At 40.3% G+C, this 13,355-nt stretch overlaps 1 protein-coding gene across 1 annotated transcript in view; it reads right to left on the bottom strand.

The window, feature by feature from the left end:
* The window catches only part of pitpnm3 (PITPNM family member 3), an 89,185-nt gene extending 76,109 nt beyond the window's left edge, over positions 1–13,076 (bottom strand). The window contains exon 1 of the mRNA XM_022759723.1: positions 12,933–13,076. Coding sequence (XP_022615444.1) covers positions 12,933–12,957 — 25 coding nt within the window. The 5' untranslated portion in view covers positions 12,958–13,076. The remainder of the gene's footprint in view (positions 1–12,932) is intronic.
* Between the last annotated feature and the right edge of the window lie 279 nt (positions 13,077–13,355).

Here is a 13,355-nt window from a genome sequence, read left to right as displayed (position 1 = left end):
GAGTTATAATGAAGGACTGTCCAGTAGTATTGTCCCTTAAAATGCTAGACTGGTTCTTTCAGGTCATTTATTACTTTAAAGCTGTTCTAAGTAATATTTCCCACCACAGAAGGCATCTGTTTTCAAAAAACTCCGCTGTTCACAACCTATCCAGCACCAAACAGCAGACAGACATGGTTAAGAGACTAGCTGGCAAACATGGTGGAGCATTTAGCAATTGAAGAGTCAGATGCTTCCCCTCAGGAGTTGGTGGGGGCCAAAACAAAGCTAAAGGAAGAGTGAGTATTGGACTTACAGTGCATTCATCAGGTGGCCAGAAACATGATTCCCAATAAATGCTACTGCTGCACTGTGTCTGCTGGATATGTAAATAAGCAACTGTTTGCTAACAAGTCGTACCACCATGTCAACTGATAATATATTAGCTTTATACACATTTGTTTCTGCTGCCCCCACCTGCCTGAAAAATCAGTTACTGCAGGTCTAAATGGAATAATGTAATAATTTATAATAAAATACAAATAAAAGCAGTAAAATATGATAAAATTAAAATTATTTAAAGGGAAGAAATGAAAGAATTGGGGTAAAAAACACTTCAGGACAAACATGATGAAATATGATGACATATGAATAAGATATGCCTTAAAAAAATGTTTTAAACTGTCTTCAGACTCAGAGTCCAGTAAACCCTCAGACAAACTGTTCCATAGTTAAGGGGCATAATTAACCAAAGCAGCCACTAAATGCCTTTTAGTTCTGGCGACAGGAACAGCCGAGGCTTGAGACAGAGGATCTAAGGAACCTGGCAGGCACATATCTCATAATGCTGTCAGACAGATAAAACAGGGCAAGGTCATTCAATGATTTAAACACCAAGAGCAGATTTGTGAATTAAAAATCCCCTCTGTGACAGACTGGTAGCCAATGTAAAGATTTTGAAGTGGGACTCTCAGTCTGGTTTTGCATCCAGCACTTTTAGACAAACCGGTGGGGAGAACATTGCAGAAATCAAATCTGCTAGAAATAAAAACATGTGTCAACTTGTCAGTATCAGCCTGATATATTTCAAATGATAAAAGGACACTTAGGACACATTTCTTCACATTTTTGATCTGTTTCGTCAGTGGTAAATGCAAATCTCTCTCACTCTTTCTCTCTCTCTCTCTCTTTCTCAGCCTTTACCCATATACTAAACTTAACACTAAAGTCTCAGTTTTATCTTGGTTGAACTGTAAGAAGTTCTGAGTCATCCATACATTCATGTGATGAATACATGCAATCACGTTGTCAATGGTCACCTGGGGATACAGAGATATACAACTGGCCATCATTTGCATAACTACAAAAATTGATGTGTTTTCTAATCACACTACCAAGTGGTAACATGTAGGCAATGGAGTCCTGAGGGACAATGTTAAACGATGGCAATATTGTGTTTATGTGTATTGCATTACCCACAAATACCCACAATGCCAACAAATCAATTACTTTTAATGTTAAATGTTTGACAAGACAATTAAACCAGATAAGCCAAAGGTACTAAACGGAAGACCAGCAAACGCTTCCTTTCCAGACAATAGAAACATGCTTAGTAAATTGGAATACCTCAAAAATACAAACAAGATCAAATACAAAACTTTAACATGCCAGTAAAATGTTTACACATTTATTTTTGCTACAAAGCCACGTAGAAAAAATTATACCCTGAATAAAAGAAACTTCCCTGGTCTATTATTATGCTCTAAGCAGCTTATAAAGGGAGCAGAATTACCAAAGCCTGTAGCAAAAGGAAACTTATTGGGCTACATTTTTCACCATCAAATTGACTCTCTGCCAACAGAGGCCACCTGTTTTGCTTTAAGACTATTTGTCTGGCAGTGCTGATGATTTTAAGCTGCTTTAGGTTCGTTATGTCAAATAAATGAAAGGAGGGAGGTAGATGCTGCACATCTGTTGTTAGAGTAATCCAATTGTGATTTTAAAGCAATCTGAAAATATTATAAATGTATTACATTTTGGGCAATGGTTAAGACATAGCATAGACATAGACATAGTATTCTAGTATTTGACATTTTCCCCAAAAGATTAATATGGAGAATGTGTAAAGAGTCAAAGCAATATACAGGGTTGTAATAAAATCAATATCCAGTTGTACCTAAGGTTATGACTTTCTGCAGATGTGCCCAGTCTGCATTTATATATCAGAAAGCAAATTTAAGTTTTCTTTTTAAGCGAACTTTAACACCGCAATAAGCGAGCAAAAAACATCTTTCATCCTACATGACTCATATCATATGATATTCAGAGTGAGAGAAAATCTCTCTCTCTGACTCAGGTGATTTCTCACGAACCAGACCCTATAATTTATGAATCTATATGGTATTTTCCATTGATTCTCAGTGTAATTTGCACACTAGATACATATGATTGAAGGGAAATTCGATGCAGATACGTTAACCGGCAGGGCAGCAATATAAAGGCAAAGTTTGTAGTGCAAGGCAGCTGTTGAAGACACTGAAATTATGTATTCAGGATAGTAACTCTGGGAAAGAAGAAATAGCATGCCTGCAGCTCCTGAAAGATTTATAATTGAACTCATTCATCTTTCTATCACACATATATGCCTTGACTACTCCACTAAAAACCATACTAAAATGATAACAACAACGTAACCATGGAATGCACATCTGCCTCCGGCTGCACAGAGAATGAGATGGAAGAATGTATCTGAAACTTGCTTTTGCGGCAAGTTAAACTGAAGTATTTGCTAAATTCTTGAATGTTATAAAATATCAAAAGTAAAAAAAAAAAGAAGATAAAACAATGAGTAAAGGCACCGACAATACAGATAAGAACAAGATATAAGCCTGTTCAATGTGTTTTTTCAAAAGGTTATTTAAAGGACGAGAAATTCTAAAGACAAATTATCTCAGAAATTGAATTTGAATGCCTCAGGCCCCACTTGGGTCAAAGTAAATTTTATATATGACAATCACACAGTTCAAAGGTTTAACAGTATTTAATCTAGATTTCATTATCTCGTAAAGTTTCTAGATGGATGGCGGTTCACTTATAGCGGGTCTGATCATCTGGTGGTTCATCACGCAGCTGGCTTTAATTGCAGCTGAATTCATCGTGCAGGTGGTTTTCACACAAGGGCATCGTTTCCAGAATGAATGCATAAGTGTTTCCTTCAAAATTGTATTTGTATCTCGAAGTGGCATAAATAGAGTGAAAAGCGTGGTAATTCCTAAAACAAAGTCAATTATAAATCCTCTGGAGTGGAAATATCAAAGTTGAATATTGCCTAAAATATTTAGTGAAACACAGTATCAACTAAGCAATGAGTTTCAGCATCTTGAAACATCAAATCTTCATGACCTTCAGGTTTTCACAATTTCACCATGTAGGGTTACGTTCACACCTGTGATCCACTGTTGCCTTTTAGTTATTTGCTATAGGGTTTGTTGGAAAAATTGTTTGTAAAAGGGCAGGAGCGCAGGAGCTTTCAAAAAGCAGTTGATTGGCAGTTGATTGGAAGACCCATCTGTCTGTCATATAATGTAGTAGGAGAGCGCCAAAGAGGAAACACAACACAACAAGAAGCTGCAGTCTGAGGAGCTTTGAAAGCTAGTTAGCATGTCAGTAGCAAGAGGCAACCTCTGAGGCTGAAAAAATTGAGCCAAAAACTGCAGTTCCTTGAATGGCCATTTGAGGCTGGCTGCAAAAGCAAGTCAATCCCTATAGTCTCCCATGTCAAAATGTCCAACTTTACAGCAGAAATTAACATGTTTACAACCTGGTACAAAAGCCAGTTTTAGTCTCTATAGCTAATTTCCCCCTTCATGAAAACTTTTTATTGGCATGTTCATTTTTATATAACTAATTTGTTTAAATTGTATTAAGGTTTATGCATAATTCAGGGTGTGGCCACTTTGAGTGACCGGTGGGTGCGGTCACAGTCTGCCAGCTGTCTGCTAGGTGTCACATCAGCTTTTTCAAGTCATTGAACGGGACCTCTCAGCTGGGTTTGTAGAGTTGGTGCCTTTTGGGGCATCTGTCATGCAAATATCACACAGATAATATGGCTTGTTGTGCGGTTAATTGACAGAACGTTTGGACGTTTGTGCTCCTGTATTTTGAAAAGAGTGAAATTCTGGTAATATTTTATTTATATGTTAGCACTAATTAGCTGTGTCTCCGCTCACCATACCTGGCTTGTTAGCTATGGGCGATGTCACAAGGACTACAACAATCTTTATTTAGTCTATGGTTGGTAGATGATTCTTGCGTCTTTGTATGGCACTCGTATGAACCAAAACGGTCGCTTCTCAGTAGCTGCCCATGGTCCCTCCCTAATAGGACGCTGATTGGTGATACACAAGTGAATAGCCTGGAGCCTGGCAAGATGGCTTCCTGTTCGTGAGAAATCAAGCTGCCTCAGGCTGCATTTGGACACTCTTCCATTAATAGCAACAGACCGCCAGAAACAAAAGAAGGAAATGGTGCCTCATGTAGTGCTCAATAATAGAGGAAACGGTTGCCATGATTACCAGACAATTTGGCCAAATTTTGGAGTAGCTTTTGTATTATCCCACAACCCTGTGCAGGACTTGGTATCATCTTTTAGTGGAATCATACCGTGGAGACGCACAGTAGTGGAATTCAGTTTTGTTATTTTATATGTAATTTTCATGCAATATCATGAGATAAAAGCGGATAATCACTATCAAAAAATATGCATAACCTTGTACTAATTCCTGTGGCTGGTCCATGTTGCTCTCTCACCATTTCATCACCATTTTGTGGTCCACACCAAACTTTGAGTCAAAGCAATCTCACCTCAACAAGCTGGACTCAAATGCGAGAGTAAAGTAAAACAGGTTTGGTTTCAAGACACAGAGATCCATTTCTGGCCACAGAAGATCAGCCAGTAACACGGTCCTCTGTTACCACCCACCTCCTGTTATGAGGGTAATTCAGTATACATCTAATATATATGTACGCAAGATGAAAGGTTCCAATTTTGGTTTGTGAAATTGCTTCAATATGAGCTGAAGAAGGTCCTCATAAAGTGCGCTAGGTTTTGAGAATAATGAGTGAGCCCTCAGCGTAGAGGATGGCCCCATAGGAGGAATTCCTCTTCATCAGAGACCTAATCTGCTTTTGATCAGTTGCTACCATCCTAAAGGAATTCTTTCACGCAAGAGCTTTATCTCTCATTGCCCTCACTCTTCTCCAACCCAGATGGTCTGTGAGCTACACAAGTGCCAATCTTCTCATTTTGTAATTACCACCATTTAATAACCAGGGAACTCTAACAGCACTCACAAGAGCTACTGGTTCATATGTGACTGCAACGACTGTCGTCATGCACTGAAGACTGGCAAGAGGGCTCTCTGATGATGCAAGGCACTTCCAAGTGAATATTGGACAAGCCAGAACACCAGAGAATGATATCTGCCACGTCAAGAGGAAATCCAATACGGTTTTGTTTTCTGTGCATGGAGAAAGGGGAGGAAATGAAAAGTGCCTCTGTCTCTCATTTCAACATGCAACATCCTCATGTAATGATGAAAATCACATGGAGATGACCAGACGTTAACAGATATACAGATACCCAGAGAGGGAAAGTAAAATATTCTGTGGAATCTGTTTAGGTCCTGCCTCGGTGAACATCCTTCACAAAAGGTAAATAATAATGAAAAGTCTGCTGAGTCCTCTGTGAGCTGAAAATAGCTATCAATAGCCCACCCTATAATTTAATTAAATCTCATTTCAGCACACAGTTAAAATCAATCTCGACAGACATACAGGAGACTGATGTCTCCAAAAAAATCTCGGCCACAGTTTTACCTTCCAGACATTATCCTCCTGGATTACTCATCTGCACTGCAGCTACGCAGATCGGTACTTCCGCTGACTGTTAATGGACTGCTACGCTACAACTAGGTGGCAAACATCATTACTAAGCCTCATCTGTCTGTGCAACAATGACCACATACAGTATAGTATATTCTGCTTGAGGAGGACTGCATGTGAAGGTGCATTATAAAGTCTACACTCTTGCTTTCGAAGAAAGTAGGCAATTGGTTAACTACAGCTACCTGGTAGAGGAAAAAAGATGAGAACTGTCTATGTGGGTGTGACACACTTTGGTCGGCTTGGATTGTCTTTAATCCTGCAATAACAGGCCACCTGGGGGCAGCTGTAACAAGCTGAGAACACAACACTTTCTTATTTTCACATCCATAAGACACAAAGAAATGTTGGCATTCATTTGAAGTTTGTGTTTCTGTCAACCTGGTGAAAGTAAGTCCACTCTCTTTTAGCTCTGTCTTTAGTGACTACCAGCTCCTGAGAGAAATACACAGCTCTTTAGCTGCTAAATGCACCACTATGTTTGCCAGCTAGTCACTAACTATATTTTTGGTGCTGTGCATGTTGTGAACAGTGGGCTCATCAGAGCTTTTTTACTGAAAACAGCTGCCTGTTAAACTAAGACACCAAGAGAGTGTTGAGAGTGAACCAACAGAGGAAGGTGGTGGGCCACAAAACCATAACAATGAACCAAACCTTTTTAGCCAAAGCCTGTGTGAAAAGTAGTTAACCTCGACGGCAGTAGGCTCACAGTACACTGTGCCCTGATTAACCTTCTGTCCTGCCATGCTCTATGGACCAAGACTGTAACTACAAATTATTTTTATTATTGATTAATATGGCAATTATTTTATCTATTAGCCTACAAAATGAAAAAAATGAAAAATGCCCATCACAAGTTCCAAGAATTGATTGTTTTGTTGGACAAACTGTCTAAACCCATGAAGATGTTCAGTTTAATGTCTCACAAGGGAAAGAAACTTGATTGAAATGATCAATTAATTAGCTGTCAATTCATCAACTAATCATTTCAGCTCTACTATGGAAAATATAAACTACTATGCTGTAGTGCTTCCGATTAATTGGCAATGGAAATGAACCCAAAATGATGCGAACTTACATAAAACATTTACTCCCTACTGGCTGCACACACCAACACATTTTAAACTAAGTGTCTTTGCTAATAGCCTGGTGGTCTTGGAAAGCTGAGTAATTGTGCCTTCCAAAAGCCTATTTCATGAGTTTAAGAGCTTCTTCATTGCCTGAAATATTAAGTGATTCACCAAAGGCGAAAAGCAGAAAAGGCTGTTTCTGCCTTCTACACCGTATTCAGACACCAGTGTGACGTCAAGACATTTTGCTGTGACAAACACAAAGTAGATGGGTGCCCGGCTCCAGGTGAGCTGGTAGCAACGGGCCAGCTGCTGTGTGCATTGGAAATACGTAGGTGCTCCCCGACACCAGGCCCAGTGTGTTTCCCCATGACAAACAGCTATTACATTTAAATTAACACTGTTTTGTATGATCAAACAACAAAACAGAGGTCACAGGCTGAATGCATTAGCACACATCTCTGTATAATTCAGAGAACACTGTGGTGCTGCTTGTTGGGCAGGCTGTCTAGGGACCATTTGCCAGCACAACGACACTACACACAGCAAGCTGTTGCAGTGTAATACAGTATATAAAGTATTTATCATGTCTTAAACTGAGTGATAAGAACTGGGTTTGGGGAATCACTGACAGCATCAACCTCAATCCCTTTTGAAGAAAATGTGCCAGCAGTCTATTTCCTATTAAGAGACAACGTTACAAAAAACTGTGTTTAGCACTAAAATACTGGTAAAGGTTGGCTTTCACTTTGGCAGAGAGAGAGAAGACAGGAGAGAGAAAGAGGGAGCCTGTTCATCAGCATCCTTCAGCTCTATTTTTAGCTTGACGCAGAATCTCAGCAAAACAGCAGGTAGGCTACCCATTTATTTTATTTGGACAGCAAATGAAAAAAAAGACCTTCATACTGATCCCATTTCATCAAATATGAGGAATACTATGAGGAATACAAAAGGCTCAGAGGTGCTAGACTTCACACTGAGCCCTGGAATGGTCCGTGAAGTCTTACGGAAGACAAGCAGTGGGGATCAGGTAGACCGTGGGGGGGGGGGTGATGAAAATGACCGAGGGTGATTAGAAAAGCAAAAGTTCTTCAAGGGATTTGGCAGCACAATACTTGCCTGGCTTCAAGCCGCAGCTCATGCACTGGGTGGAAAGTACCCTCGAGGATAGAGAAACAGGCATGGAACTGAATTCTCGTACCAGCTGCTTCAATTGTGGGTCCCATTAAAAAGTGCTTAACCCCTCTACTGTCATGCAGCTCCTCAGTGGTCAATGAAAAGACTGAGGAGTTTGCAGGTGCAAACGTGGAAACAGTCCTCATTGAGAAGCACAATACAGCTGGAACTGAGAATACATATGTCCCAATACAAAGTAAGTTAAAAAAAACAAATAATAATAATAATAATAACATTTTGGTAATATGGCTGATAGCCAAGTGGCCTGATTGAATGTTTATTCAAAAAGACAATTGCCTCTGTGAGACTGTCTTTAGGCACAGCTGTATTTTGAGCTAAATGCTAATGTCATCCCGCTAACATGCTAATGTTTATGTGGTAAACATTGTATCTAACATCAGCAACATATCATTAATCTTACAGGTATTTGGTCACAAACCAAGTAATAAATTAAATGTTAACAAGATAGCTGTGCTAGATGAAAAGTTAAACGATGCCCAACGTGACTACTATTTATCTGAAGGGGGGCACAAATGTGTATTCCAAATTTCATGGCAATCCATCTGATATTTGTCAAGACATTTCACTCAAAACCACAACTACCAACCTCATGGTGGAGCTAGAAAGAAAGAAAAAGTCAGGGGATCACCAAAGGCATTAGGATACATCATCTACAATGATCCATCGAGAAAATATTGAGGGATTTCACTGGATAAATCAAAATATTGACCCTGTGGTGGTGCTAGATGAAGGTTCAGGGAATCACCATACTTATTAGTATTCATCTGCTGACACTATGAATGTCTGTACAAAATTTCATGGCAATGCATCCTTAGAGCCATGTGGCTTAAAAAAATGCCAATGAGAGAGCATTTAATATTCTTTTAAGTTTGAGTCACACCTGCTTTATTTTGAGAGCCGAAGCTTTACTCAGAGTGGCCTTCATAATTCCTAAATCCTTATTACTCCACTCAAATTATCTTTCAATGTTTGGATGATTAAAATTGGGGCTCTCTTCTGTTTTGATGGACAGTCAGTGAATCTGGGCACAAGGCTATGGAGCTGAAAAAAGCCACAAAGAACTGTAAAGCTTAGATAGTCCATAAACACTGGCTGTTATTCTTCACTGATGAAGTATACAACTACTCTTTTATTTCACAGTCCACAACCATAATAAAACTGATTTTTCTCTAAAGTGAGAAAAAGGGCAAAGGTTTAACTTAGAATTAAGAAGTTTGGAATCCCATGCAGCCCTCATATAATTGAAAATATCAAAGATAAGATCTGCATACATAAGTGAAAGTTGTGAAATTAAACTGTCTATTGAGGCCATACTGGTGGAGCTTTGAAGATCAGTGTTTCTATACGAACTGCTCTGCTTCCCAAGTTACACTGTGAACGGAGGTCAAGCGATATTTAATGAAAACAGATATACTGCCTGCTTGAGATATGACTATACTAACAGTAACCTCACACATATTGCACCTTGCTATCAATCTGCCACCGGCCTGCTAGAGCATCACAGCTGGGTTCACATGATTTTATAGAGCCAGGCTGAAGTAATGTAAGGTCTCACAGTGTAGTTTCCATTAGCGAGTGAATTTTACGGTGAGGCTCAATGCAACATAATTAAGATTAACTGGAGAAGACATCCAGTGCAGCTGCTCAGATAAAAAAAATGGTTTTCCAAGCATTCAGAGAAACTAATTTGTCTTCTGAGATTGTCTACTAAAAATAGGACTACATGCTTGATTTCTGGAGTGCAACAAACTCGTAGCGACCATAGAGGTTGCACCTATGTTTTTCTTTTTTCTTTTTTTTGCATAACAATTTTGATTCACACAGATTTGTATACCTCAGTCTTGATAATCCAAAGAATGAGCATGCAAACAAACTTTTTAAACACTGAGAGAGTGAGAAGAATCTCAAACCTCTCTTGTTTGAAGTTATTTCCTTTCACATTTGTGTCATGCCTGGGCCTTTTATCAACCCGCCTGATTTTAGCTACTTCAAATATGCAGACGACACAGCCGTCCGTGCACTGTTAATTAATAACAACAAAGACTTTCTCTGCCAATCAACATTTCAATACTTTATAATCTCCAGAACTAAAGAACTGACTCCCCCTCCCTGCCAGTTCTTCTTTACAGTGCCATCTGTTTTTTTGGGTTTTTTTTTTTTTCATATGCTTACAATCACGGATATGATGAACTCTTGACGATAATTCATTTACCCAGCAAGCTGGTATTCCCACCCCCAATTTATCCGAGTGTGTCACCTCATCCCTGAGCCACAAAGCACTCACAATCACATATGACCCAGAACACCCACCCTACTGGCATGTCACCACCACTTCCCTTCTGACTGTAGGTACAGAAGGGCCAAGCTTAGCAAGTTTTGTTATTACAGGCCTTCGAGTTCAAAATAAGTAAGCCCCTCATAAGTTACAAAAACTCAAGCCTGTGGTACAAAGAGTGTCAAATCCATGTCTTTGTTTCTGTTGTGTGAACCATGTCATTTCATGTCCCATAAACTCTGTATTTTGTGTAACTCTGTATAAGTCTGTTTGTGTCCTAACCTATCTATCTATCTATCCATCTATCTAGCTATCTTTTCTTGACATGTGCTTCATACTGAATCTACTGTGCTGCCAGTCTTTGTTCAAATCCTCACAACTCAAATTCAAATTCTAGTGACAATGCCAACTTAAGAGTGCTTCACCGATTTAGTATTGCACTCCTATAACATTGTCAGACTCTCTATGTTGTAAAAAGATCAAAAACGATGCAGCAGAACAAGAATGTTTTTTTTATATTCCACTCTCCTTCCTTGTCAAAACATTGCACCTACATTACCCACAATGCAACAAAGACCACCAACAGTTTGGTGGGAGATTCAAGGTGCGTTATGCTTCTACAGTGACCAATGTAGCCTCGAGCTGCTGTTCTCAGGCACAGGCGTGGAAGGAGCTACAGAGGCCTGATAATCTCACCTCTGTCTAACTCCTCGCCTCCAGGTTTTCTAACTGATACTGACTCAGTGTGACATCATTTGAGGCAGATACATTGATAATAGTTCCCTCACTGAAAACAGCACACATATACAGCAGCCATAAAGTGTTGGAGCCAGCAGATACAGAAAATTCATTCTTTCTAAATATAGTGAACTTAAGGAGATATTTCATGGGAAAACCAGAGGTTAAAAGTTTAATGCAGCTCCTGGTCTAAGCCTGGCTTGTTTTATTCTTATTGTCTTAGAGAGTTTCTACTTTGTATGTCACTGTGGCCTCGCATCAAGTGAGGATGGTACTTTAAATCCAAGGCAGCAATATTTTAAAGCCCAAACCCCACTGAATAAAATCCCCTCTCTATTGTGACACTTCTTGTCACTATGTGGAGTAATAATGATTTGATATGTTATTGATCCCTAAAGGGAAATTCTACCTCAACTTTCACCCTGTGGAAAAGGTCTGAGTACACAGGCCACATACAGAACAGCAAGCCTGAAGCTGGAGGAGATTCAGTGATTTGCTCAAGGGCTCTTCAGTGGGGCAGATGCATGACCAGCACAGGGAAATAAACCCAGTACCTACGGCTGAGGAAACCTCTCACTGCTAACAATGCCACCTCCCTGCTGCTGCTGCTGCTACCACAGTTATCATATTATAAGGTTTTACATTTATTCAATAATGTGTGGCACAAGAATTTGTGAGTTAGCGCGATCATAAAAATCATCCGTCTAAAAAGACAGAAACAAAAAGGGGGTATGGATGGTGGTGGGGGGTCTCATTACCTCTTTCTATGCTGTATAGAAAGAGGCAATGAGCTACCCTAACAGTAAACAACACACACAACCTCCTAAAGTGCTGCATTTTCTTTTTTCTTTTGACAAATTAACTGAAAAACCACAATGCAAACAGGTGGCCTGTTTGAGCTACAAAAGAATCATCTGAATGAGCCACAATAAATCTTTTATGCAACAGAAATGTCACGACTTCAGAGGCCTGGCTGATGGTGTCCTGTCAACACTGTCTCAAATACCACACACCCAATTCAACAATCAAACCAGCTGTATGAAAAAAATGCCTATTATTAGCAATGCACATTGATTTCCACAATTACTGGTCTTCTTCACTTCTGGTTTAACCTTGTGCTTTTATTTTCTGCGATGTATTGCCTGAAGCTGAGAATGGAGTAGAACAAAATAGAATACAATAAGCACTGTTACTGTCCTGTGTCTGTAGATTCTGTGACCTGACTGGGAATATCAGCAAGTTTTTTTATTGTATGATCACATCCTGAATTTTAATAGCTGTTACCAAAAATAGTGTCGCCTCATGTAGGCTACTTAGTCTGGGTCAGACATACTGATAGATGTGACAGCAGAGACCGGTGATCATGGGCCTTTAGGTCTGTCTGTAGGTCCCTACCTGTCAATATTTAATCGTTTTTCAATATCTGACCCTGCGGAGTCACAGAATCTGACGGGTCACACATTTTGTTGTAACACCAACACAGGACAGAAGGGCTTTCTGACGGGCAGATATAAGGATACATACACAGATAGATAGAGACCGGGCTGGACAGTCCACCGGACCAGACAGTTTGACGTGCAGAGGTCCGTTTTGACCGTCGCGCATTCCTACAGATTGCCTCCATCCATGCAGCACGCGGTGGCGGCTGTGCGCGCCAACATTCAGCAGCACGAGACGCAGGTTTCTACCTGTTAGCACGAGAGCATGCATGCAGTGAGTGCCCCGCTTACCTTTTCCTCTCGTCTCTTTTGACATAGTGTCCTCTCCCGTGTGTCTCTGTCTCTGCTGTCTCTCAGTGAAGTGGTCACGTTATTCTGCGCGGCAGCGTTTTGTCGGACAGTTGATGAAGCAGCGGCGGCTCTTCCTCAGTCCCTCTCCTGCCTGCTGCACCTTGACGCCTGCCAGACCGAAGCAGGGTGAAGCAGGCACGGGGAGCTACAGCTGCCGTGCCGCTCTCCTCTTACCGTGGACAGAGAGGAGAAAAAAGGGAAACGCAAAAAAAAAACAAAAAAAAACGGGAAGAATCCGCAGCTGTGTGCTCATTCACCTGTGTCAAGTCCCTCAGAGCATCGACCCGCCCCTGCCGCAGACATACTTTGGGTATTTGTTGTATCTGTGCAGACTTGGCTCACATGTCATGCCCACCCAGCTCT

This window comes from Seriola dumerili, unplaced genomic scaffold, assembly GCF_002260705.1.
Source record: "Seriola dumerili isolate Sdu_G_001 unplaced genomic scaffold, Sdu_1.0 BDQW01000330.1, whole genome shotgun sequence".
Lineage (NCBI taxonomy): Eukaryota > Metazoa > Chordata > Actinopteri > Carangiformes > Carangidae > Seriola > Seriola dumerili.
This window is presented reverse-complemented; position numbering and strand designations above follow the sequence as displayed.